The sequence below is a fragment of the Triticum urartu genome, chromosome 4A (assembly GCF_056163025.1).
Source record: "Triticum urartu cultivar PI428250 chromosome 4A, HENAU_Tu73, whole genome shotgun sequence".
Classification (NCBI taxonomy): Eukaryota; Viridiplantae; Streptophyta; class Magnoliopsida; order Poales; family Poaceae; genus Triticum; species Triticum urartu.
The window spans coordinates 376,318,226-376,345,345 of NC_141876.1; the positions used below are offsets into that span (position 1 = coordinate 376,318,226).

Here is a 27,120-nt window from a genome sequence, read left to right on the forward strand (position 1 = left end):
CAATATAAGTGGGGTGTTGTCTGATTTCTCCGGCACCACCACATTTTTCAAGGACTTTGCTGGTGCTCCTTCAGGTTCGGTAATCACCCTCTTCCTTTTTGATGTCTGATGCACAAGAACAACATTTGAGTGGAAAAACATGGTATGATGACAGATGGAATATGTATTGATAATGGATGGGCATGTCATCTCGACATATATGATGAGTAAACTAAGCAGATGGCGGTGCAACAAAGTAGAAGAAATGCAAGACAACATATGCAAGATACGCGCAATCAATAAAACCTTGCCAAATTAGAAAAGGCACCTTCATGGGTGAACAGGACAGGCCATCTGCCTTTGACTCTCGAGGTTAGAATAGTCATTAGGATCAAATTCTGAACAAGAATCAACAGGTGGGGAGCGTATGAGTTTCATTGCATCTAGAATGGCACTCAATGCCTTGGTGCCAATTTTGTAAGTCATTGCGGTGTTTAGCTTCAAGAGTGAACTGCTGCTAGGGCGACACAAAGTAGCTACATAGATTATAGCGTAGATATAATGGGAAAACCGTAAGCATTAGAGTAAAATCAACAAAGTGGAACTTGCTAGAATATATGTGCTAGTATTGCCGGTACGGCTAGAAAGGCTTCGGATACCAGCTCTCTTCAACTGAAGGTGCGGTACTGTTAATATCAGTGTAACTCTCGAAGGCAACACAGCTCCTCGCATTTCCTTGCTATTCTCATAGGATTCAAGTGGGCAAGCCACTATAAATCCTATTCCCATGTTTACAAAATCCTACGAATCAAAGTGGCCCGAAGAGTTCAAAGTGTCCATCGCAACCGACCGTATAGACCTCTACACTGAAAATGTCCCTGCTTATCTTCACTACAAGTAACATATTGTACTACTATCATACTCCTTCCATTCCAAAATATAAGTCTTGGTAGAGATTTCCACTATGGATCACATACAGATGTATCCAGATACATTTTAGAGTGTCCATATGTAGTCCATGGTTGAATCTATACAAAGACTTGTATTTAGGAATAGAGAGACTACTTATTAAAGAAGAGCGAAAGAGGAACATGCTAAAGAAGAGCAAGCAGATTTTGGATAATAAAATGTTCGTTGCACAGTGCCCACACATGATGAACCAGAGCGCATTAAGAAGCAACTCCATGCTGTCTCTCTATATGTGGTGCACGTGCTTTTTCGAAAGTAAAGTAGGAACATTAGCTGACCAATTAAATGTTATTTGTTTTAGTAATATCAGCATCATATCAGATTCGTACTTGAGCAACAAGTTTGGAATTATGAGTGGCACGTCGTTTAGCTTGATGGATTCAGGATAAGTGCTAAGCAGGTACAATGATGGTACTGAATATCAAGGCATGTCTGCATGCAAGTCGCGTGACTTTTGTCATTTGGGTCAGCTGACCATTTCAGGCGGTTGGATGAAGATCCTACGTCTCCTAACCCTTCTTCTCCTTCGTCTCTGATTCTTCCCATACAGAACACCGCACGGGCCACCGGCCGGACCACCGCCCCCACCGCCTGTGTTCCTCCGCCACCGCCACCCCAACCCCGCCCCCAGCTGCGTCGAGTTTTTTTTCGTTTGGCGAGGCCCCACCACCGCCCCCCACAACCACCATCCCCACCCGAGCCCCTTCGTTCGCACCGGTAAACTCCGGTGAGCTCTGAAAAAATCGACTGACCCAATTTTGAAATTTAGTCTATTGTGATTTAACTAGTGCGGAATATGAAAGGGAAAAACAATAAGCATTGGGAGTATAGTGTTGAGCATGCCATGGCGGATCTGAAGGTGCAAGCCGGACAAAGGCAACTTCGCAACCAATGTCTGCTTTCAACTAGCAAGTATGTGATGGACAAGAAATCAGAGTAAAGCAGTGGCGATCTATTATCTTGCCGCGATAAATAAGTTGAGCAGATACGAAAGAGTACCGCCTCTGGTGCGGCACCGTGAATGCATCTGCTGAGAATTTGACGATGCTGCAGTAGCGATGGCTGTCAGTAGCATGGAAGAAGATCTAGGATGGTACACGGTGGCGGCGGGCACGGTGGACGAGACGGTCGTAGGAGCGCCGCCGGCAAGGTGGGCGACGGCGGGGATGAAGCGAGAGGACGGGATGTAAGGATCCCGGTTCGAAGCTGTGGATGAGAGAGGTCGATCTCTTGTAATGGACGGCAACCTCGGGGTATCAGGTTCGACATGGTGGAGGAGGACGGTGGTGGATGGGGTGGCGAACGGAGGAGGCTAGGTTGGAGAGGGTGTTTTGGCGCCCACGGAGTACGAATGGGAAAATGGAGGTGGAGAGGAAGGGGGAACCATGACTTTAGGGCGCGCTTTTCTAAAATGTGAGGAAATTTACAAACTTAGCCCCCGTTTCAAATTTCCTACATCACAACAACATTAGTCGGTTGGGGACAGAACGGTAATCTTGCATACACCGAATATTTTCCGACGGGAGTTTGTTTTTGGCGCCCACCATGTATGAATCGGGGAGGGAGTCGATTTCGGCCGAGGACACACTATATTTTGGCCACCACCGTGTATGAATCCGGGTGAGAGGCGGTTATATCACGTTTGAGTGAAATTACAAACCTACCCCTATCAAAACCTATAGAAATCGAGAAGATAGGCTTTGCATGGTAGGGATAGGCAGTAGTAATTTCCATCTCGCAGATTTTGGTTTCAGGCGGTTACTGCGACTTTCCCCGCTTCGTTCAAATTTTGCAGAGTGCACGTTTACCGTGCCAACTCAATTCAAATCCCGTTTGTATTCTATTTTTTCGAGCAGGATCCATTTTCGATTGGAATAAAATTCTATATACATCATTTTTACTATATACTTTCAAAAGCACAACAAAGAATTCTGCTCCTTTATATGTATAATATGATTTACAAATACAATGATCTCAAAATCATAAGGTTGAATTCAAAATATTAAACCAAATTATGTTCTACTAAAATGTATGGATCAGTAATATCTACATATTAAATAACATAGATGAGAATGAATTCATATGAGTATGCATGTCTGATATATCAATTTTGGCTTGAGTATGGATTACATGTATCATCATCTCAAATTCAAATATTTGAATGCCTTTTATGTTCACTCCTTTCACGCCCATCTCTCTCGCATGCATGCTCCTTCATGTAGCTATCACTCCCTTTTCTCCAGCTTACCCGCACGCTCACTTCATGTTTCTCCTATTCTCGCAAACATGGTCTCTCGTAGTCTCCCTTGAGAAGTATCACACTCTCCCTATCATTATACATTACACGGTTTTTATTATCTCCCACGTCTCTACCGTTCTACCGTATCACTAGGTACCTAAGCTTTCTTTTTCACCGCCACACACAAAGTCTCCACTCATCTTTCACTTTGTCTTTCTCTCTATGGGATTCTCTAACACACTCTATATGTCTCTAGATATGAATCATACCACTAAAATTACTCTCTCTCTCCTTTAAACACAACATTTGTTGCGGTCTCCTTTCCGTCTCCATCCCAGAATGACATTATTCATTTGTTTACCGATCAGACAAACTCCCCCCCTCTCTCTCACACACACAGACAACTCCTACTTCCATTCCCCTTCCCGACTACAATCTCTCTCTCACACACAAAACTCTCGCTTTTGCACCCCTGACTCGTATTTCTCTCACAAACATTTATCGACTAGCCTCTAGATAGGTTTATACACCTGCACACTCGTGCTTCCACTATCGCATACATGTCTCTCTCCCGCTCCTTATATCTATGTAGATTGTTCTTCCCTTCTTGAGACACGCCCTCTTGATCATTCACACACACACTATCGCCTCATTTTAAGCTGATACCTCTCGCACACACACTCTTTGTGGCTTTGTCACACATGCACTCCATCCTTCTCCTCTCTACCTCTCTCTCACACACATGGGATTTTTGCAACAACTAGCAAGATGCCCATGCATTGCACGGAACATCAAGATGCATTTGTATGAGTAGTTTATCTTGTGGGAGAAAAGGTGAATAAGGGAAGGCCTTATTTGCATGTGTGGAGAGGGGTGTGGGTATATTTTTGCAAAATTGCCATAGTTTCCTTCCTACCTGTCAGATATAGATCGAACGGCCTATATTACAGGATGGCAGGCACACGATCATCACCAACTATGCTTTTTATAAGAGTAGGGATAAAAACAGAGTTGGTGATGATGGTGGGCCTGCAATATAGGTCGTCCGTTTAATATCTGACGGATAGGAAGGAAACTGTGGCAATTTACCCGCACTCCTCTCCACATTTGCAGATAAGGCCTTCCCTCGTTCATCCTTGTCTCCCACAAGATCTTGATGTTCCGTGCAACGCACGGGCATCTTGCTAGTAAGAGTAGAAATTAGACATATACCACTTTTTGAATCTTGAAACCAACAACATTCCTCCCTTATCTCATCAAAACCGCCAAAGGTATATATTTTGAGTGAAACATAACATATTTTTAGTGATATACGTATTTCAAAACTAGACTTTTTTTCTATCAAATCGGTGAATATGTATTAATCTACTCTGATCGTGTGGCAACGCATTGGCACATTGCTAGTAGTTATTATAATTTTTTGGACACCAGACAAACGGTGGAGTACATATATGAAGAGAACAGGAACACGCACGCAGTCGGTCTCTCGCTGTTTCGCACACATGAGTGTTACGTAAAGGCAACATTAACAAATAAACCCTAAAACCATAGGTGCACGATTGTTCCATTCGCAGGTACCAGGTACGTGGTGGAGCGCACCTTTGTAGGAATAGTCAGCTCGCGTGATAATTTGATCCGTAGGAGTTGATGGTTGGGACCACAGGTGAACGACTTTGAGGCGGTGGCTCGCCAGTTGCCACAGATCGAGTAGCCACGTTTAAAATATCAATTTTTAGTGGGGTTAAGAGTTTTGATTTTCAATGGCACGTTATAAGTACTAAGTGGTTTTTAGAACGATTGGTATGGAGCGAAAATGGAATTCATAGTATTGCGTACCTCCTTGGCGTATGGTTGTATGGGTTTATGTTGCGAGATGTTGAACCAGGTAGTTCTAGGGCAAATATTATGGTTTAGATTTAGATGTTGGTTTTCAGTAATGAAAATCGGAAGGGGGAAACCCTTCTTCGATAAAAAAACTACTACCTCCGTTCTAGTTTACTAGTCCCCATCGTATTTTGGGTCAAAGTTTGTCCATGAATTTTACTTGTAAAATGTGAATGGAAAATGAGATTTTGTTATACCCAAACAAAGAGGGCTGGAGGGAGTGATTGCTCTGACACGAACGCGGCCTCTCATAGCACAGGCATTGAACCGGCGTGCCGGCCAAGAGGGCCCCACTCGCTGCAGGCCCGGCTGAACACGCCTCCTCGCCGCATGCAACTGGCTTCAGACTGCCCCGCTTGCCTTCATTGAATCTGCGTGCGTGCTGGCAACACGTCCTTCCGCAAGCCGGCCGGCATTTTAGAACACAAAAAATGACCAAAATATAATTAATTCCGCATGGTCTTGACTTGTTGTGCTCGCACTGGTAGCAGGAACTAGAGGTTTTTCTTTATTCATAACTCTCCTCAATTTTTTTGGCTTTGAAGTGAATCATGGTTGTGGACATTAGTGAACATGAGTTTGATGTGGAAGTTGAACTTGGAATGTCGGGCTTGCGCGTGAACTATACCATGTCCAATGCTTCGTCTGTTATTGTTTGCAAAGTAATTGCTGTTATTACATGACCCGAAAAAAATATTTTGTGCCACATCAGTAGATGCACGGACATCACAACAGGCATGCTGACTGGATAAACATTTGAACCTAGCTACTATGAAGGGAATTTTGTATTGACAATAGTTTTAGATAGCAGGAGACGCCTAGCCTGCTCTGCCTCTGCTAGCTTAATTCTGGCTTCTTCCATCTCTTCTTTGGCATGGGTGAAGAGAGCATCTGATTTCTCTTTTCGCTTCTTCAACAAATCAGCTACATTCTCAAGGGCTGCTGCACACATTCTTTCAGCCTTTACTAGAGCCACGAGGACACGAAAAGCTGACGACTCCACCGGGCTTGTGTGTAATCCAGCATCATGTGAGAATTTGCACCTTGTGTCTAATCTAGCATCATTAGGGAACTGGCACCTTGTGTGTAATCCAGCCTCATTTTGGAAACATGATCTCGAGGTTGACCATACTTCCCTCCTCGCAGGAACTGCATCCTGACATGAAGTTACTTCTTTTTTAGATCAATACTCAGAGCAACCCAGATCCATTTAGTAGAAGCCACATAAACATAACCGGGATAAGGGAATTCAAAAGGAAAAAAAATACAAAAACAGGCTAGAAGGTGTGAACACCCACTGCCTACATCAAGCTAAAAACAAAAGAATTAGGACGATTAAGACTCTTCTTATTACAAATCAAAGGACATGAGGCTTAAGAGAAATAGAAACATATACTCATCGAAGAACACGAGGCTAAACGAAAGTGTTGACGCTCAAAAGTGGCACATTTATAAAGAGTGGTTTGAAGCTATGTCAAGATTAATTCAAACTTACTATTTAAAGTCATAATGAAATGGCTCTTTTTGAGAAGATGAAGATGAATATTAAGATGGTCTAAAACGGAGCTTGGATGTAAAAGTTATGACAAGTTCAGAGATCCTCATGTCGACACCAGATTAAAGAATGTCCAGTAACCCAATGAATATGGCTTCAAATGGAGAAAGTTTCAACAATAAAGTTGTGCGTCTCGTCGAAACGATCGATTTTGATATAAAGATCGTCCTAATCCAAGGTCTTATGCAAAAGTTAGAGCCCGCACAGCGTGACCCTCCAGTGAGCAAAATATGACGCCCGGAACTAGACACATATGTGGGTATGTCTGATGAGCTGCGTGAATAATTAGCTGTTTTGCGCGAGTGATTTGACCTTCGAGATGACCTCTGATGAAAAACCATTCAACATGAAAGTTGTTCTTCTCGTCGAAATGGTCAATATTGCTTTCGGGCTCGTTTCCATCCGAGGTTGTTTACCACCTGAAAAAAGACCCACAATGTGCAGCCAATTCTAGACTGAACAGTTTTGGAAAGTTCGAACAAAACCAATCCGAATTTGACTAGGGTTTTGGACGTGAATCCAAGCCTTTTCCTTGCACGGTATGTCCAGCCCCCTCTTATATACCTAAGGGGTGACGGCCGATTGAACAACACACAATCGCAAACACATCTGCAACTTTTTCATCTACGTCTTGTCCTTCCCTCGTTCTTGCTCCCTCATTCTTCGTCGTTCTTCGTGTTGGAGAGCTGCGAATCGCGAGGCTCTAGGGGCGGCTTGGCCGATCTAAGGCAGCCCATAGCCGCCGCACTCCCCGACGGGGTCCCTCCCGGGAGTGTAGGGTTTTGGGTCCTCAAAAGCTCTCGCCGGTCGACTTGCGAATCGCACTTCTGGTGAGACTCCTTCGACATGAGCTGCGGTGCATCACCCCCGGCGTCGAGGGTACATGTGACGTGTTCGTGTGCGCATGCACTTTTTGGAGACTCCGCTGGGGAAAAAGAGTAACCGTCATCATCCATCATGGTCGATCTTCCCAAGCCATCTGAAGTGGATGCCAATAACATCATCAAGCCCAATTTTGAGGCATTATCGGCAGAACATCGCCAAGCTTTTGAGGAGTACAAGAAGGCGCGTGAAGAGAAGGAGATGCAGGAGTTCCTTGCTAAGTTCAAAAAGGATCACCAAGGAAACATCACTTCAATTGAAGAAATCAAGTTTCCTCCTCTTCACAATGAGCAGGTAGAACCGGCTGTAAGAAAAATCTTCTCTCCTGAACAGTCGGCTGAAATTACTACTCTTATTGCTCAGAATAATGATCTTATTTACGAAGCTATCACAGACAATAATACTGTTCGAAATAATACTCCTCAGTCATTTCATGCTAGTGGTAGTATGTCTGCTGGTGTGTAAAACTTTAGGCCAACTTTACCTATTTCATCGGCACCGCCCGTGCCGTTGAATTCTTATCCCAGTCAGACAAACCAACTTGTTGCTCCACCCTTTAATCCTGCCATGAACGTACCAAGTTCAGTGAATCCAACTGCATTGCTAAGTTACGGTTTGGCAAGTCCAAGTGGATTGCTGCTGAACTATGGTACAACATACACACCACCATCTCTTCCGACTAGCACTGTACCAACTATTAGAAATCATATTCACCATGCGCCACAACCACACGCAACATCACTCAATACGAGTGATATTTTGGCTAATGTCAGAGAGGAAATGTCTAGGGTGTTCCGAGAGCATTGTGGGATTGAACTACCTAAACCACGAATTTCCAGGAAACCATATCTAGAAATGTTTGATGCCGTGCCATGTCCTCCCGAATATAAAGTTCCAGATTTTGTTAAGTTTAGCGGAGAGGGAAAAAAGACTACATGGGAGAATGTTAGTCAATACTTGGCACAATTAGGTGAGGCAAGTTCATGAGACAAGTGGAAAGTATGCTATTTTCCTTTATCTTTAATCGGTACTGCTTTCTCGTGGTTTTCTGCATTACCACCTGGTTCTATTACTACATGGTTTCAAGTGGAGCAAAAGTTTCATGATCACTTCTACAGTGGTGACAATGACCTTAAACTATACCATCTTACATCGGTTAAGCAAAAGCATGATGAATCGGTCTCCGATTATGTCTAAAGATTTAGAGATACAAAAAACCGGTGCTATAGTTTCGTGATAACCGAGAGAGATTTGGCTGATCTTGTGCTTAGTGGTTTGAGAACTCACATTAGAGAAAGGCTAGAAGGACATGAGTTTTTAAATATCAACCAAGTCTTGCAAAGGGCTTTGGCTCAGGAAAGCCGAAGCAAAGATCTTAAAGAGGTGCATAGATATAAAACTGATCGTCCCAAGATGAATATGGTTGAGTATGATAGTGATCACTCGGACGATGTGGGTGATATTTATGCTACTGAATTTGTTTGGCCATCTAAGGCCAAACCATTTACTTGCAATGATTTAAAGCCGATTCGTAAGAATCGTGATGAAGAGATGAAATTTACTTTCAACATTGCTAAGTGTGATAAAATATTTGATGATTTGTTGCAAGCCAAGATTATTAGAATATCTCATACTTCACCGCCGTTCGAAGAGCTGAAACGGCGTGCTTATTGCAAGTATCATAATTCTTTTTCTCATGCTACTAATGATTGTAATGTTTTTCGACAACAGATACAATCGGCCATTAATGATGAACGATTGAATTTTTCTGAGATGCAAGTTGATAAGCAGCCTTTCCCAATGAACACCATGGATTTGGAGGGGAAGAAGATGTTAATTCGGCCCAACATAGCCGAATCAACTATTAAAAATAATATTGTCATTGGTGAGCCCAGGAAAAATAAGGAGAGCGACAAGGTCTTGGGGAGACAAGTTGTGCTTGACAAGCAACCCGGTGGAAATGAGGTAATCAAGATCACCATCAACAATCCTACACTCGGGGGACAACCACAAGTGCAAGAGAACACTCATGTCAAATTTGTTAATCCCAAGAGTCCAGAGGTTGGAAAGTGGAAGACGAATGAAGCTAAAGTGCAGCGCAAGAGAATCAAGCCAACTTTTGATATGCTGTTGTCCAGGTATGCCAATCAAGCGGCCGGTTCTAGCTCTGACCGGGCATTAAATTTGAAGCGCTCAAGGTCACCTCCTTGGGAAGAATTTCAGCATCACGCAAGGCCATATGGGTTATGGGCACCGGAACCATGGATGGCTCCACCCCCTTATGCACCATACTACATGGGAGGCTACAATGAAGGATGGGAGCAGCCCCCAATGGCCCCTTATGCTTTTCATCCGGGTTGCGCTGAACCAAGGAGGCCCATTCATAAGAGGCTTTTATCCCACACGAGGCCGTTTGAACAACGGTGTTAATCGGCAAATGTAAGATAATCATGGAAGGGTTGGCAAGCAAGTGTGGCGTGCTAAATCACCAAGTGCTGAAATTTCAGAGCCTGGCAAGCAAAAGGAGAAGAATACTAGTGCTGAAACTATTATGATAGGCACTAAAGAATTAACAATCAAAGAGCCGATTATTGGTGATAATCCGGCTGATTCTAATAAAGATGTGGCTGCTGTCCAGCAGGGTCCCATGGCTAATGATCATAAAGCTAGCAAAAGCAAGGCCAAGTCAAGGGATCCAAAATATACTCAGCCCAAGTGGTGTCCTTCCGGTCTGACCAAGGCGCAAAAAAGGAGATTGCAGCGCATGATGAGTTGTGAGAAGGAGGAACAAGAAGCAGAAAAGCTAAGGGATAAATTTTTCAATGAAAACCGTCCCATGGTACCCCCAAAACAAGTGTGGAGGCCAAAGCAAAAGGAAAACATAGCAGCTTCTGCATTATCATAGAAACACCTACACAACCAACGGAGGACGATGCGGCTACTATTACATCGTCCACTTTGCCTACTACTTCCTCTTCCATTGAAGATATTTCGGAGTCAGTGGACATGCTTGCGGAAGAAGATGAAATGCTTGATTATGAGTCTACACCGGTTCATGAAGGTATGGATATTAATATGGTGTATTGCATACCTGTTGAATTTCGTGCTATAGATGAAGAAGGGAAGTAGCTCAGCTAGATTTTGGTCCTAAAATGCTATATTCGAGAAGCCAAAAGAACCAGTGATGCACTTGAAGCCATTGTTCCTTAAAGGTCGTATCAATGGATCGCCGGTTGCTAGAATGCTTGTCGATGGTGGTGCTGTGGTTAATCTTATGCCATATTCGGTTTTCAAAAAAATGGGGCTGCGTGACGAAGAGTTAATAAAGATCAACATGGAGCTTAATGTATTTGAAGGCAAAGAGAAAACTGAAGCCAAAGGTGTAATGTGTGTGGAGCTTACGGTGGTAAGCAAAACTTTGGCTACCGCCTTCTTTGTTGCCGAGGTGCAAGGTAAGTACAATGTGATATTAGGCCATGATTGGGTTCATGCAAACCAATGTGTGCCATCTACTATGCACTAGTTTTTAATTCAATGGGTTGATGATGAAGTAGAAGTCATTCATGTTGATAATTCGGCTTGTGTTGCTTTGGCCGATGCATCGGTGGAATGGCAACATCCCAATGCTACTTGCCTGACGGGGCGGGACTTATCAGAATATGATTTTCTTAGCGCCACGAAAAGTGGTTTTGTGCCCGTTTCTTTAAAGCCGGTTGGCGGTAATCGGCTCCATGGTATGATGTATTTAAATGGATCCTAACTCAGAGTGGTTACAGAAACGTCTTGTAGAATATTGATCTGATGAGAACGATATGTATGAGTCCATAGAAGAGTTAGATGATATGGATAAACTAGGACAAGTTTTACATCGGTCGATCCATTAGAAGAGATAGATATAGGAGATGGTTCAATTCCTAGGCCGACATATGTAAGCGAAAATTTAAGAGCCGATCATAAGGCTAAGTTGATCGAGCTATTAAAAGAATATGTTTGTTGCTTTGCATGGGAATATCATGAGATCCCAGGTTTAAGCCGAGAGCTAGTGGAGCATCGGTTACCTATAAAGGCCGGTTTTAGGCCATATAAGCAATCGGCCAGAAAGTTTAATCCAAAAATGTATGACCAGATCAAGGAAGAGATCGGTCGTTTGCTTAAAACTAATTTTATTAGACCTTGCAGGTATGCCTAGTGGAATTCTAACATTGTACCAGTAGAGAAGAAAGGCTCCGGCAAGTTGAGGGTGTGCATTGATTTCAGAGATTTGAATAGAGCTACAACTAAAGATGATTATCCTATGCCAATAGCCGATATGCTTATTAATGATGCTTCTGGACATCAGGTCATTAGCTTTCTTGATGGTAATGCGGGGTATAATCAGATTTTTATGGCCGAAGAGGACATGTCCAAAACGGCTTTTCGATGTCCCAGTTTCCTTGGTTTATTTGAGTGGATAGTGATGACCTTTGGATTAAAAAATGCCGGTGCCACGTATCAAAGGGCTATGAATTTAATTTTTCATGATTTACTTGGTGTTATACTTCAGGTTTATATTGATGATATTGTTGTCAAATCGGATGCTTTTGAATCTCATCTAGCCGATTTGCGCTTAGCTTTTGACAGAATGAAGAAATATGGGATGAAAATGAATCCTTTGAAGTGTGCCTTTGGTGTATTGGCTGGGAAGTTTCTAGGTTTCATTATTAATGAAGATGGCATGGAAATTGATCCCAAAAAGATAGAAGCTATACAAAAAGTAGAGGCTCCAACATGCAAGAGAGATATGCAAAAGTTCCTTGGCAAGGTGCATTATTTGAGGAAGTTCATTGCCAATCTATCAGGGAAGGTTGATGCATTTACTCCTATCCTTTGGTTAAAGAATTATGTTGATTTTACTTGGGGGGCAAAACAGCAAGAAGCATTTGATATAACTAAGAAATATTTGTGCACTCCTCTGGTTATGAAAGCGCCCAGGCACAGGGAGCCATTTAGACTTTACATTGCAGCGGAAGAAGGTGTTATTAGTGCTGTTTTAACTCAAGACATCGAAGGGAAGGATCATGTTATTACTTATTTGAGCCGACGCTTATTGGACGTCGAGACAAGGTATACATTTATTGAGAAATTATGCTTATGCTTATATTATGCTTGTACAAAATTGAGACATTACCGAGTGCCTAGTACTTGCATTGTAGCTTGTCAAACCGATGTCATCAAGTACATGTTGCATAGGCCAATTCTTAGTGGTAGAAGTGGCAAGTAGGCTTATGCTTTTAATTGAATATGATTTGGCTTATGAATCTCTAAAATCCATGAAAGGCCAAATCGTTGCTAATTTTATTGTTGAGCATCGGATTGATGACAAGCATGATATTGATATAAACCTTATCTCGTTAGTACCATGGAGATTATATTTTGATGGTTTGGTTTGTAGCAATGGCCAAGGTGTTGGTATTGTTTATATATCTCCTCATGGTGCTATTTTTGAAGCCTCGTGCCGCTTAGAATATTTTTGCACAAATAATCTAGCCGAATATGAAGCATTGTTATTCGGCTTAGAGATGTTGCTTGCCATAGGTGCTACACATATTGAGGCTTTTGGTGATTCGTTATTAGTAGTGCAGCAAATATCCAAAGTTTTTCAGTGTTTTGATGAATCACTTAATGTTTATCTTGATAAGTGTCTAGATATAATTTCTACTTTGGATTATTTTAGCATTGCTCATATATCTAGACATGGCAACTGGAAAGCAAATGGGTTGGCACACTAAGCATCCGACTATCATGTGGATCATGGCATGTTTCATATTTCTCAAAAGCCGAACCGGAGCCCACCATTTCGGCCACTAATTAAATATTCAATGCAAGAGAAAATCAAGACTGGAGGAAACCCATTGTTGATTATTTGCGTGATCCTAGTAGAAGGGTGGACAGGGCTGTTCGGCGTATGGCTTTTAAATACACAATGAGAGATGATGGTCTCTATCTCCGAACGGTTGATGATGTTTCTTCTAAAGTGCTTGGACGAGGACCAAGCGAGAGTTTCTATGGGGGAGGTCCATGAAGGTATTTGTGGCACTCATTAGTCGGCTCCCAAGATGAAATGGTTGCTACGACATGCTGGATTTTATTGGCCGACTATGATTAATGATTGCTTCAGATATTTCAAAGGGTGTGAAGCTTGTCAAAAATTTGGTGATATTCAGTTGGCACCTGCTGCTATGTTACATCCCATTATCAAGCCGTGGCCTTTCAGAGGATGGGGTTTAGAATTTATTGGACAAATTCATCCGTCTTCCTCAAAGGGGCATCGGTTCATATTGGTGGCAACCGATTATTTCACTAAATGGTCTGAAGCATTACCTCTCAAGAACATGACACATGTGGAGGTAATTAAATTCATAACCGAGCACATTATTCATAGATTCGGCATTCCTCAAACGTTAACTACAGATCAAGGCTCATCTTTTATGCCACACCAAGTCAGAGAATTTGCCGAATCTTATAAAAAAAGTTGCTCAATTCCTCTCCATATTATGCCCAAGCCAATGGACAGGCTGAGTCTAGCAATAAAATTTTAATCAAACTCATCAATAAGAAGATTGAGGATAATCCAAGGAGATGGCATGAGCTATTGTCCGAAGCTTTGTGGGCGCACAGAATCTCAAGGCACGGTGCTACAAAGGTAACTCCATATGAGCTCGTATATGGTCAAGAGGCCGTTTTACCAGTGGAAGTGAATTTGAATGCTTTGAGAATAGCCAAACAGAATGATTTATCGGCGGTGGATTTCTATAATTTGATGATGGACAATATTGATGAAGTCGCTGAGAAACGTTTGGCTGCTCGGGAGGCCATAGAGAGAGATAAGTTGAGGGTGGCAAGAGCTTACAATAAAAAGGTCAAGTTGCAGACTTTTCAAGTTGGCGATCTCGTGTGGAAGGTGATTCTACCAATTGGTTCGAAAGACAGAAAATTCGGGAAGTGGTCTCCAAGTTGGTAAGGTCCTTTTAGGATTACAAGAGTAGTTCCTGGAAATTCATATTTGGTGGAACCATACAAGGGGCATTGTTACCTCGAGCTCTTAACGGAAAATATTTAAAGAAGTACCACCCAAGTGTGTGGCAAGTAGCCTAGATAGGCAACGGCCGATAAATAACTATCGCCTTAGCATAAACATGGCTGATATATACCTATCGCCCTAAGAACATATAAATGGCCGATGGAGTGTTGACATCGTGCTTAGAACAAACTTGGTACAAGTTATTTTTTGGCACGCCAGCTTTGCCGAAAAACAGGGGGGCATGTGTTGACGCTCAAAAGTGGCACGTTTATAAAGAGTGGCTTGAAGCTATGTCAAGGTTAATTCAAACTTACTATTGAAAGTCATCATGAAATGGCTCTTTTTGAGAAGATGAAGATGAATATGAAGATGGTCTAAAACAGAGCTTGGATGTAAAAGTTATGACAAGTTCAGAGATCCTCATGTCGACACCAGATTAAAGAATGTCCAGTAACCCAATGAATATGGCTTGAAATGGAGAAAGTTTCAACAAGAAAGTTGTGCATCTCGTCAAAACGATTGATTTTGATATAAAGATCGTCCCAATCTGAGGTCTTATGCAAAAGTTAGAGCCCGCACAGCGCGACCCTCCAGTGAGCAAAATATGACGCCCGGAACCAGACACATATGTGGATATGTCTAATGAGCTGCGTGAATAATTAGCTGTTTTGCACGAGTGATTTTACCTTCGAGATGACCTCTGATGAAAAAACATTCAACATGAAAGTTGTTCTTCTCGTCGAAATGGTCAATATTTACTTTGGGCTCGTTTCCATCCAAGGTCGTTTACCACCTCAAGAAAGACCCACAATGTGCAGCCCATTTTAGACCGAACAGTTTTGGAAAGTTCGGACAAAACCAATCCGAATTTGACTAGGGTTTTGGACGTGAATCCAAGCTTTTTCCTTGCACGGGAAGTCCAGCCCCCTCTTATATACCTAAGGTGCGACGGCCGATTGAGCAACACACAATCGCAAACACATCTACAACTTTTTCATCTACGTCTTGTCCTTCCCTTGTTCTTTCTCCCTCGTTCTTCGTCGTTCTTCGTGTTGGAGAGCTGCGAATCGCGTGGCTCTAGGGGCGGCTTGGCCGATCTAAGGCAGCCCATAGCCGCCGCACTCCCCGACGGGGTCCCTCCCGGGAGTGTAGGGTTTCGGGTCCTCAAAAGCTCTCACCGATCGACTTGCGAATCGCGCTTCCGGTGAGACTCCTTCGACGTGAGCTGCGGTGCATCACCCCCGACGTCTAGGGTACACGTGACGTGTTCGTGTGCGAACAGAAAGTAATTGAAAGGGTGTTACTTACCAAAGCTCGTTTTACAGGTTCAGTGTAGCTCCTCTTTAACTTGCCACGCTCCTTGAAGATGTCCCCAATATCCCGTGTTTGGTCTTCATTGGTCCTCTGCATGTTCGCACTCGTGGTTTTAAAATCTCAACATGGCAAAAAAATATACTACTAGTAATACTCGCGCATCTCGGGGGAAACATTAAAGCACTCATCTGCCATGTTAGAGCATCTCCAACAGAATAGCAACGCGCGGCGCTTTAAAAAAGCATTTAGAGTGCTGAGATCGAGAAGTAGACATAGAGAGTAGAGACTAGAGAGTAGAGGATAGTTCTCAGCATAGATAGGTAAAAAATAGATTATTGAACTACTCCTCATCGTCTGGCTCCTCCTCAGTGATGTCCTCCTCCGACGTCTAACTGTAGGCGTGAAGATACCGATCGTCGCCGGATTACCATGGCGACGCTGCTCCTAGCCTCATGTTGAATTGAGCGTCCGCTTTTCGCCTACGCTTGTCCTCGCGATATGCGGCTCGCTCCGCCCTCCTTTGCGCATAGAACTCGCGTTCGTTCATGATGTCCTGCGGGAAGCGTTGGTGCCACAGCGCCATGGCTTCCTCGTCCATCTCGGCGATGCCGAGAATGTGCTCCCGCCTTTGGTTGTCGCGACGATCCTCGTCGGTGATAAGCCATGACAGAGTCGCGAGTTCCTGTGCCCACTCCCGCGTCGGAACATTGGGGAAGTTCAATGTTCTATGAGGCCACCGGAGGCACCATGCCGCCGCATCGTACGCACGGGCGGCCTCGTTGGCGGTGTTGAAATTGCCGAGGCCGAGGCGCATCCCGCGGAACCGGATCTCGGCGTAGAAGCCGACGGAGGGGCGCGCACAGACGCCGCAGTGTCCCCAAGTTTCCCGGTGATGCGGCGGCAAGGCGAGAAAGAGTGGGGAGAGAGCAGTGGCTAGGCACAGAGTGGGGAGAGAGCAGTGCCAAGGCACAGAGCGGTTGGAGGGCATTGAATTTTATAAAGTGCACCGGCGCAGCGCGCCCAAACTAGCGCACGCCCGGCCGCTTTTTCCCGTGCGCGCAATCCTTTCCCGACGTCTGTGCTATCTCTACTCTCTTCTCTACTATTATATTTATTTTATATTTAATATTTATCTCTACTTCTCTACTCTCTACTTTTTTCTTATAAAAACATAGTTGGTGATGATGGTGTGTCTACCATCCTGCAATATAGGTCGTCCGATTTATATCTGACAGATAGGAAGGAAACAATGGAAATTTTGCAAAAAGATACCCATACCCATATCCAAATTTGCAAATAAGGCCTTCCCTCGTTCATCCTTTTCTCCCACAAGATAAACTACATACAAATGCATCTTGATGCGTTTAACGCATGGGTGTCTGCTAGTTCTAAAAAACATTCCATCATTTCCACACTACTGGTTGCAGATGAAAAACCTACCGAAGCACAACGCGTTACAGGTGCGATGCACAATTACAAGCTGATATTCTTTTGGACAATGGAGGCTATAACCAATTAGTTTTACGGGAACAATAGCACCGAGGAAATTTGAAGGGTAGGTATGAGCAAAATTGGAACTGCACATGTACTACTAAGTGATTCAATACACACATTACCAATCGAGGAGGAGAACAATGATCGCGGCGGCCTCTGTGAGTCATGGTCAGCAACGGGAGTCAGTTCATTGTCCACGACGGTGGTGCTTCTGCACTTGGTGTTGGCTTCCGGAAAGCAGATCTGAGACCATGGAAGACGGTGCCGGGGAAGAGGCTCCGTGTACGACAACGACGGTGGACCGGCTCTAGTGCGGCGTACGAGGTCGTCGATGAGGCAGATTCGCTGCGGTGGACGAGTGTGCCGATTTAGAAGGGGAGGATCACGAAGGCTCCGGTCCCGTGGAGAAGTCCATTTTGCGATGGGGGATAGAAAATGGGGAGTATTCAGGTGTACTACTCTGGGTGCCGGGGTGGGGTTGGCTGGGTAGGGTGAACCTGAAGTTACGAAAACAGCCCCCTACTAACCGTCATCCGTAGGCCTATTCCGAAGGCTATGATGGTAACTTCCCACCTCTCGAATCAGGGTCGCGGGAGATTTTCCTGCCGACCAGAAAATTTTGTGACACTGAACTCCCCGTGTGGCGTGTTGGGTGATTCGGCTAAGCAACTAGTGAGTAGTACTAGTAAACTCCGCATATTAGGTTTGACCGAAGTCTAACTTCCTAAAGTTTGACCAAGTTTATAGAAAAATATAAACATTTACCATAACAGATATGTTTGATGTGAAAGTACATTCAAAAATGAATCTAATGGTATTTATTTGTTATTGGATATGTTAATATTTTTTGTTATAAACTTTCTAAGAGTTTACAAAACTTGACATTGACCAATGCTAATACGCGGAATTAAATAAAAACAGAGGGTGTACACATTTGTTTTCTTAGTATGTAGTGAATTAATAATTTGTTGAAATTGTGAAATAAATATATTAGGCTACTACTTCGAATGTAATGGTCTATGCAATTCAATAGTTACAATCATTGTCGAATTCGAAGATGTATACGAGGTCTATAGTACTTCACAACATCCTCAAACTCACATAATCCTAGTCAAATGACAATCAAAATGCATTTCATAGTTATTACTTTGTAGGATGCAACAAAACCAACAATAACTCTACATCAGCCCTTATAGAAGCAACATTTTGAACATATCCCAATGTGTGAATGAAACGTACAGAGAGAGCTTGTGAAGATGGAGCAGATAGGTCGGGAAAGATTGTATGTATGTGGACGAGAGAGTAGGAGACAAACCTAACGAAACAAAGAGAGAGAGAGATAGAGAGAGACATAGAGAGGAAGAAGTTAGGTCTGTGAGACAGATGGAGACATGTAATATACGTTAGATGCGTGTGCATCCAGATTCTATACATGTGGAAGGAGAATAGACAACAGGTTTGATGAGAGAGCTGGAAAACATGGACGAGAGGGGAAGGATCTCGTGGGTTGAGGGATTGATAAATTTGTGTGGGGGAGAGAGGGATTGGTAATTTTGTGTGAGAGAGGGAGGGTGGGGGGAGGAGTCAGTCAGCCATCGTCACATCATCCTGCTTCCAAATGTCCCCGCATTCTCTAGCGTAGTATGGTCGCCGTCTTCGATCTCCTCGATGCCCTCTTTGAAGATTGAGGTGTTGTGCATTCTTGGGTGCGGAGAAGCACAAGCGAGAGTGGTCGCCATATAACCTTGGATGGGGATGAATTGTGTGCTCGGGGGAGGGTGTGTGTGTGCTGTGTGCTATGTGTGTGTGTGTCAGATATTGAGAGAAAACAAACCTAAGGAGAGAAATGTGTGTGTATGTGACAAAAAGCTACATGCTAAACAGGGTATTCACGAAGAGATTGTGCGTGTGAGATAGAGAGCGATGTGCGGGCCTTGAGGTGGGTAGGGGCCGGGTGAGGGTGTCAAAATGTGTGCGTTGATGCATGTGTTACATGCGACCGTGCGAGGGACGGACGAATCGAGAGAGATGGTTGTTGTGTTATGGATGCTCCTCTCTCTCTTCCACAATCACACACACAAGTAAAATATAAGACCGTTCTCTCATGCATACACAACGTATCGGCATCTGTCTATGTCTAACTCATGCATGATCATTTGCACATTCACACCTCTCTATGTCTCTATCACATGCACACTGTCTCCACACTGCCCTTCCGCCGCAACACACATATGGACACATACACACGTTCTCTCTCAGTCACACACACAAAATCAGTATTAAAAAAACTAGGGCGCACCTAAAACGTCCAAATCCTAATAAACACGAACTGGAGCTAAATTCAAATATATGAAAATATTGTAGCGTCACGAACTTTTCTAGGAAAAAAAAGTTGAGTAATATTCGGGGATTGTTTTCACACACACAAAAAGGTTCGGTGGATGTCCTTTGGGTGCGGCATGGTGACGCACCGTTCGATCGACCGCGCGCCCGTGGTTCACACGCTTGCATAGGATTCCATATCGTGGTTGTGGTAACTAATAAAAGCGCTGCCAAATCTAATGTTTACATGTACTAGTACAGTTTTCTTTTAAGTTTGACCAACCCTATATATAACAAAAGTAAGCTCCCATACGCGTACTCAACAATATGCCGCCACCATTGCGCATGCAGGCGCCCGCCTGCTCCGGCCAACAATTTCTCGCCCATCACCGCCGTGTCGCCGCCATCCCTGTGCCATGAAGTCGAAGGCTCGCCCGCTCACGTTGTATGTAGTCCCTCCTCGTGATGCCGCCGTGCTGCCAAGCACGTGAGCAGCTGGTGGAGCCGCGTCTATGCACGCAGCGTGCGAAGACGAGGACGAGCGCATGGTCCAGAACGCCAGCGAGGAGGAACTACCGTGTCATTGTCGTCTCCGCCCGTGCAGAGGAGGTGCGCATGGTGGCTGTCGCGGTGGAAGCCGGTCGCGCGCGCGTCGAGCTCGCAAACCGGGTGCGGAAGCTAAATCTACCTTCAAGAGCCTTGAATACCACGTGGATCCTGCAATATGATGGAGCAATTTGGGTCAGTCGACTCTTGTGAGCCGTTTGATGCAACATGGATGGTTAGAAGGTCTTCTTAAACCTCCAAAATTGATGCACTGTTCATCTGCTCAGCCCGCCACACGCCTAACCGCCTACTGCCGCCGCCGAGCCCTCCCCTGAACCGCTTACCACTGCCATGCTCCCCCACCCCCGCGATCCGTTTAACCCTGGGCATGATCCATTTTTTCCTAGTGAAATGCATTCCACACCCAACACTCATAAGATAGATCATGGGCACCCTGCCACCCTAATATAGATACTGGGGTAGCTTCTCTGCCGTCTTCTTCCTTCGCTCCGTCGAACTTCTTTCACAAATCGACTGACCCAAATTATACTACTAGTACGAACGTATTAAGTACAGTAGGAACACGGAGATATGAGCAGTAGTACCAACTGCAAGAAGAACAGTAGTAAGACATAATACTAGTACTACTATACGTACTAAAGAGTTCAAATAACGAGAAAGAACATAAACATAGTTTTGCTGGGGCCTCAACACAACACACCCTTGAAAATAAACTAAGTAACTAGTCCGCTTGACACTGCAGTAGAACCAGCATGAACGACGACACTGCCACCTACTCGGAGTCCGAGTCCATGTCCTCGACTTCGTCCTCGTCCCTCTTCCTCTTCCTCTTCGCCGACGCTTCTTTGCATGAACCGGACAATGGGCTCTGCTTCTTCATCCAACCCTTGTAGATATTTAAACAAAGGTAGGCATCCATTGCTGCGTACAGGATGTGATCTTCATCTAATGTCTTCGACTCCCATGCATGATGGAACTCGTGGTGAGGTTTCTTCAGTTTATCGTACGAAGGATCAATCATGGCTGCTGCCAGGGTCAGCATTGAAGGCTGAGAGGAGGACACCAGGCTTGCCTTTTGGAGATTGAAGGGCTGGCCTACAATGAGGCCTATCCGACCCAGGACATCCATGTCGTTCCTAAAGTCTACAGTAACGAATTTCACTCTTTCGTCGTTGAGGAAGTTCTTAAAATCCTGGATCTCAATGTCGGCATGGCATATGTGGTAGACCAAGCACACGTTATGAACGCAAACCTAGATCACGGCGGACTTCTTCTTCTCTGCCTCCTTTAGAATCTTCTCTCTTTGCAGGACTATGGTGTACTCAACATCCAGCCCAACGACCCACTCATCTGTTGAACTGTTGAACATGCATAGGAAGCGAGCAAGGCATGCTTTCACCATCGCGGATCCACGTGTGTAGATGACGATGAATTCATCGCCGGTGATGGCTCTAACCTGGTACTCAGCGGCGACCATGGAGATTTCGGAGGCCATGGATTTTAGAGGAGGGTTAGGAGAAGTTGAACTGGTGTAATGTGAATGGACGGGACGACTGGGAGCAAACTGTTGTAAGGTAATGTACTAGTAGAAGATGGGGACTAGTACGACATGCGAATGGCGTGGGGTTCCTGGCTTGCCCGGTGGATAAACGGCTGGAAGCCCCCAAAGATTTCTCGAGAACTATGCGGGACCCATTTGATGTCATGTCTACTAGACCCATATCGTCAGCCTGGCGGTATAACTTCTGCCTATTCGCACGCCATGCCGGCGCGTGGGAAACTTCACTTAATTCCATCAACCGTCGCGCCTCCCACGACCTTCGCCTCCCTCGCGCGGCCGCGCCCTTTGAGACTTCGACCGGCTACAAATGAGCATTTTTTTTGCCTACTCTGCATGCATGATACTCCCTCTGGACCTTTTTACTTCCATCAACCATTTGCAAAATGTTTGACCAAATTTATACTAAAAATATCAATATCTACAATACTGAATATAATGAGTATAATAACTACATTTTATAATGAGTATAAAAATATTGATTTGACATTGTGAATGTTGATACATTTTTCTGTAAGTTTGGTCAAAGTAGAGGTACATTGACTTCAGACAAAACTTAAATGCACAATGCAGACTAGTTCCTTCGTCTTGCTATTAGAGTACTACTCCCTCCTTTCCGGTTTATAAGCCTCATCTCAACTTTTTTGTTTTTCCAATTTAGAGCGATCATCTCCATCTCATTTTAGTTTCCAATGCGCATTAAATCTTTGCATGAAAGAATTAAAGAGGAAGAACACCAATGCATGTAATGTTCCTACTCATCTAGTGGCCAATCATGCATGCACTGCAATTCATCCAAATTAATGCATGAGTTTAATTGGGGCATTTTTGTAAAGTACGAGATACATTCCTCCACTCACAAAATTCCTTGGTTGATGAGATTTGATACTTTGGACTTATAAATCGGAAAGGAGGGAGTACTACCTCCCTTCTAGTTTAAAGGGCTCAATTCAAAAATTTCACCTACTCTTATCAAGGTAGAGGCGGTGGAATAGTTTTTGTAGTCTGCAAAAGTATTCACTAGAGGCCGTAGTACATGCTCTCTGTTTGTCGGACCGAATTATCCGATTAACCAAGAGATAACCAACAGCAAGGACCATGATGGCAGCGCGGTTTTGTTCATCAGGAAAAACTGTGTGTACACAACGTACCATGCGTCTCTGCATGCACCATACCCTGATATGTGCCACCATGCTCTGCAGCCCAAAGTTGGAGAGAGGGTCCTAAGTATCAGACTTCGACCTGCTGGCTGGAGTTTCCCCCGTCAGGCACCCATCTAGTTCAAGCTGTCAGCTAGTCTCCATAGCTTAATAAATAGTAACGTCTAACTGAGCCAGTTAGTTAGATGCATACACTTGGTGTAGTAGGATCTTTATTTAGTTTGATGCATACACTTGTTCTTTTTTGGTAGCCCTTTTGTAATGCTGGCTGATGTTTGGTTTGGAAGAGAGAGTTGTTTCTTCACTCTTCGGGCCTGCTTACTGCTTCTGTTGCACCCAACCCTGGTTGTTGCTGCTGCTATTTTCAATGTACAATTAGTAGTATATTTCGTCTGTTGGTTGAATAAATGTGTTGTTAGAACGACAAACACAATGTTTTGGAAGTCGTTGCACGGTTCGATCCTTTAGTGCCCCTACTGTACGTAGCGCAAACTATTTTTCTTATGGAACACATTTTCCACTTGTTGATAACATGCAACCCACTGATGAAGGCCCAATGGAGAAGCCCATAATTAACTAGAAGGGAGGCTCTCACATGAATCCGGCCCAGGTACATGCTCATGGTCCCCTAAACATAAATAAGTAAATAAATAAATAGAGCTAAATGCTCGTGCACTAGTTATTTAAATTCACGATTTAACAGTAAGATATTATTTCCTATGATAGTGTCGTTACATTCAGTCGATATTATTCTTAGGCAAAGATAGCGACCAGTCTTCTTTCTCCCAGCATTTTCTTCCTGCAACCAGTGGACCCATGCAAATCGTAGTCAACGTCGTAAATAGTTTCGGTCCATTTTTATTTTTCAATAAGAATGTCCAACCAACCCAGCACATTGGCGACAACACTTTGTCCTCCGCCTTGGTGCGCTCGCCACGGCACCGCCATCCAGCCCTGTCAACATAGTTTTTTTCCGAAACGGTCCATGTCAACATAGTGAATCGGGAGAGGGCTGTAGTTGTGAGTATGACAGTAGGGACCCACCAGGTCCACTCCTGAACACAAGCAAGCGCCTCTTTTACTACTCAGATGAACCCCTCGTTTTTTACTCTAATCCACCCAGCTGATATCTGGACCCAGATCATTTTCAACATATAGTCAATTAACGACAGAATTGCACAACTTTTTTTTGAGTAGTAATTCAGAGGAGCAGGCTATAAACTGGGTTGTGCGGTCTCTGTGGCCCGTCTAACAACATGACCAGCCCAGTAGTTTTTTCTTTCGGAAAATAGGTAGCCCAGTATTTCTTTTTGAAGAATACCCAAGCTAGGCCTATTTGTTTTCTCCGACTTACTGGTTTGCAAATCTTTCAAGACGAGGAGGGATGCATTCCGGCCTGGCCAAAGAGTATGGTCAGTGTGTGTTAAAAGTAATATCAAAAGGGTTTGAAAATTCCAAAAGAATTATAGCAAATGGGATATTATTTTATTTTTTGTTTTTGTTCTTCACTGATATCTTATACTCCCTCTGTCCCAAAATTCTTGTCTTAGATTAGTCGAGATACGGATGTATCTAATACTAAAACGTGACTTGATACATCCGTATTTAGACAAATCTAAGACAAGAATTTTCGGACGGAGGGAGTATTTCATTGGATTTAACATGACATAGTACTAATTTCTTTTTAAATTTGTTTTAGTATGGCTACTAATTTTTGGATTAAGAATATTTTGTTCCCCAGCAAAAATTTGCGAATTTTCAAAATTCGCCACATATTTAGTTAATTTTTTTAACCCTGGTACTGACCAGAAAATCGGCAGCAATTCTAAAAATGGAAAACGGGCAACAATAAATTCAATATGAATTAGAAAATGAGTAAAAATTATAAAAATAATAGCAAATGGGTTGTACATGCCACAGATTTCGAGGCTGGCTTGTTTACGCAAGGCTTTGTCAGTCAACATACGATTCTAGCAGTAGTGACTGTTGGATGTGCATCCAACGGCCGACATGCTTCTTCAATCTCTGATATTCCTGCTCCAGCCGCCTAAACTAGCGTCGACGGGACTACCTGCTCCCTCCTCTTGTGGCCCGCTGTGATAACGTGGGGGCTTCCCCGGCCAACCCTACTCCCTCCGCTGGCCTGGCCACACGCAATCAACTGCCTCCTTATTATGCGAAAAAATGATTCCTCCCACTGACATATGGGCGCGCTGGTCGGGAGGCTGACCCGTGGACCTACTAAGTTGACGCGTACGCAGGGCTTGTCAACTTAGTAAACAAACGATTCTAGCAGCAGTAACCGTTGGATTTGCATCGAACAGTCCTGCTACTTTTTCAATCACTGCTCTTCTTGCACCAGCCGCCCAAACCAGCGCCGCTGAGACCGCCTGCTCCTGCCTCTAGTGGCCGGCTGTGCTGTGTTGAGGCCTCACCACCCCCTAATACTCCCACCGCTAGGCAGGCCCTGCGGCGACGGCAACCTCACACCCCAGCCGAACCAGTGAACCCTCGTACTCCTATTTGCATGGGCATCCACTGCCGCGTCTTCCCCGGCTCCGCGTCGTCCCCTTCTTAGGCCTCGCTGTCGTCCACCACCTTGGATGCGCTCGGCGTGCAGTGGTCAATGTGGTCAACGAACGACACCATCGGAAGTAGATTCTGCGTGGAGAGGCTGACAGCTGTGTCCACGGCCGAACGCAAGGAAATGCCTCCTTATTACACGCAAAATAATGATTCCTCCACCTGACAGCTGGGACCCACCGAAAGGTCCTCTGTATTTCGCGAAAAAACGTTCCCGCCGCTGATAGGTCGGACCCACCAGCTATATCTTCGCATGAAAGCAAGTGTCTCCTTATTACGCACAAAAAAATGAATACCCCCTACTAGCTGGGACCCACAATAGTGGGAGGCTGACTTGTGGGCCAACTAAGTTGACGGGGACGGAGGGCTTTGTCAACTTAGTCAATATGAACGATTCTAGCTCCAGTGACCTTATGATGTCCATCCAACGGCCGTAGTGCATCTTCAACCTCTGGTCTTCTTGCTCCAGTCACCCAAACTAGCGCCAGTCATGCCTCGTGCTCCTGCCTCCCGTGGCCGGCTGCGATGCCGTGGAGGCCTCACTGCCCCCTACTACTCCCACCACTAGCCAGGCCATCCCTCTACTCACCCACACCCCCTGTTATTCTGTGGCGAGGGCAGCCTCACACCGCAGCCGAACTAGTGAACCCTCGTACTCCTCTCCGCGTGGGCATCCACTGTCGTGTCTTCCCCGTCTCCGTGTCGTCCCCTTCCTAGGCCTCGCCGTCGTCCACCACCTTGGTCCTCTTGGCGCGACGTGGTCAATGTGTTCAACGACCGACTTCCATTGGAAGAGTACTGTACGTGGAGAGGCTGACAGCTGGGTCCACGGCCGCAGCTGGGTCCATGGCCATGGCCCAGTTTTTTTGTGAATTTCCAAGTAAGTCGCTTTGTCAGGCCTGTTAGGCTGCAAATCTTTCAAGACGAGGAGAGCTTCTTTCAGCTGGCCGAGAAAATGGCCTATCAGTAACGAGAAATGGGCTGTAGTTTCAAATTTCTTTTTTTCATTTCAAGATTAGTTTCAAATTTCTTTTCTTCATTTCGAGATTTTAAATTGCATTGATTTTTATGTGTCGACAATTTGTTGATTTTATATTGATATATATTTATTTTTAAAATCAGTTTGAATGTGTCTCGAAATTTCGGGATTAAAAACAGTTCAGACCGCACCGAAATATGCAAAATTTCGTCTAATTTTTTAACCATGGACACAATATGGGTTGTAATGCTAAAAAAAACAATATGGGCTCCAAAAAAACCTTAAGAATTAGCAAATGGGCTGTAAATTATTTGAAATAATGGCAGATGGGTTGTATGTTGTTTTCCACAGATTTGAGGCTTTCATAAAAAAAGGTTGACGCACAAGCAGTGACTATTGGATGTCCATCCAACGACCATCATGCTTCTTCAGTCTCTGCTATTCTTGCTCCAGCCGCTCAAACAAGGGCCGGCGAGACTGCCTAATCCCTCCTCCCCGCGGCTGGCTGTGCTGCCACGCAGGCCTCACCGCCCCACCTTACTCCCATCACTGGCCTAGCCATCCCTCTACTCACC

At 44.4% G+C, this 27,120-nt stretch overlaps 1 protein-coding gene across 1 annotated transcript; it reads right to left on the minus strand.

Moving 5' to 3' along the window:
* Positions 1–16,306: 16,306 nt before the first annotated feature.
* LOC147975891 (uncharacterized) lies at positions 16,307–16,696 on the minus strand. Its single transcript, XM_087520632.1, has one exon. The coding sequence runs from the start codon at positions 16,694–16,696 to the stop codon at positions 16,307–16,309; it is 390 nt and encodes a 129-aa protein (XP_087376758.1).
* Positions 16,697–27,120: the final 10,424 nt, after the last annotated feature.

Coding starts and splice junctions, on each gene's coding strand:
- LOC147975891 (XM_087520632.1), bottom strand. CDS start 16,696: ATGCGCCTCGGCCTCGGCAATTTCAACACCGCCAACGAGGCCGCCCGT.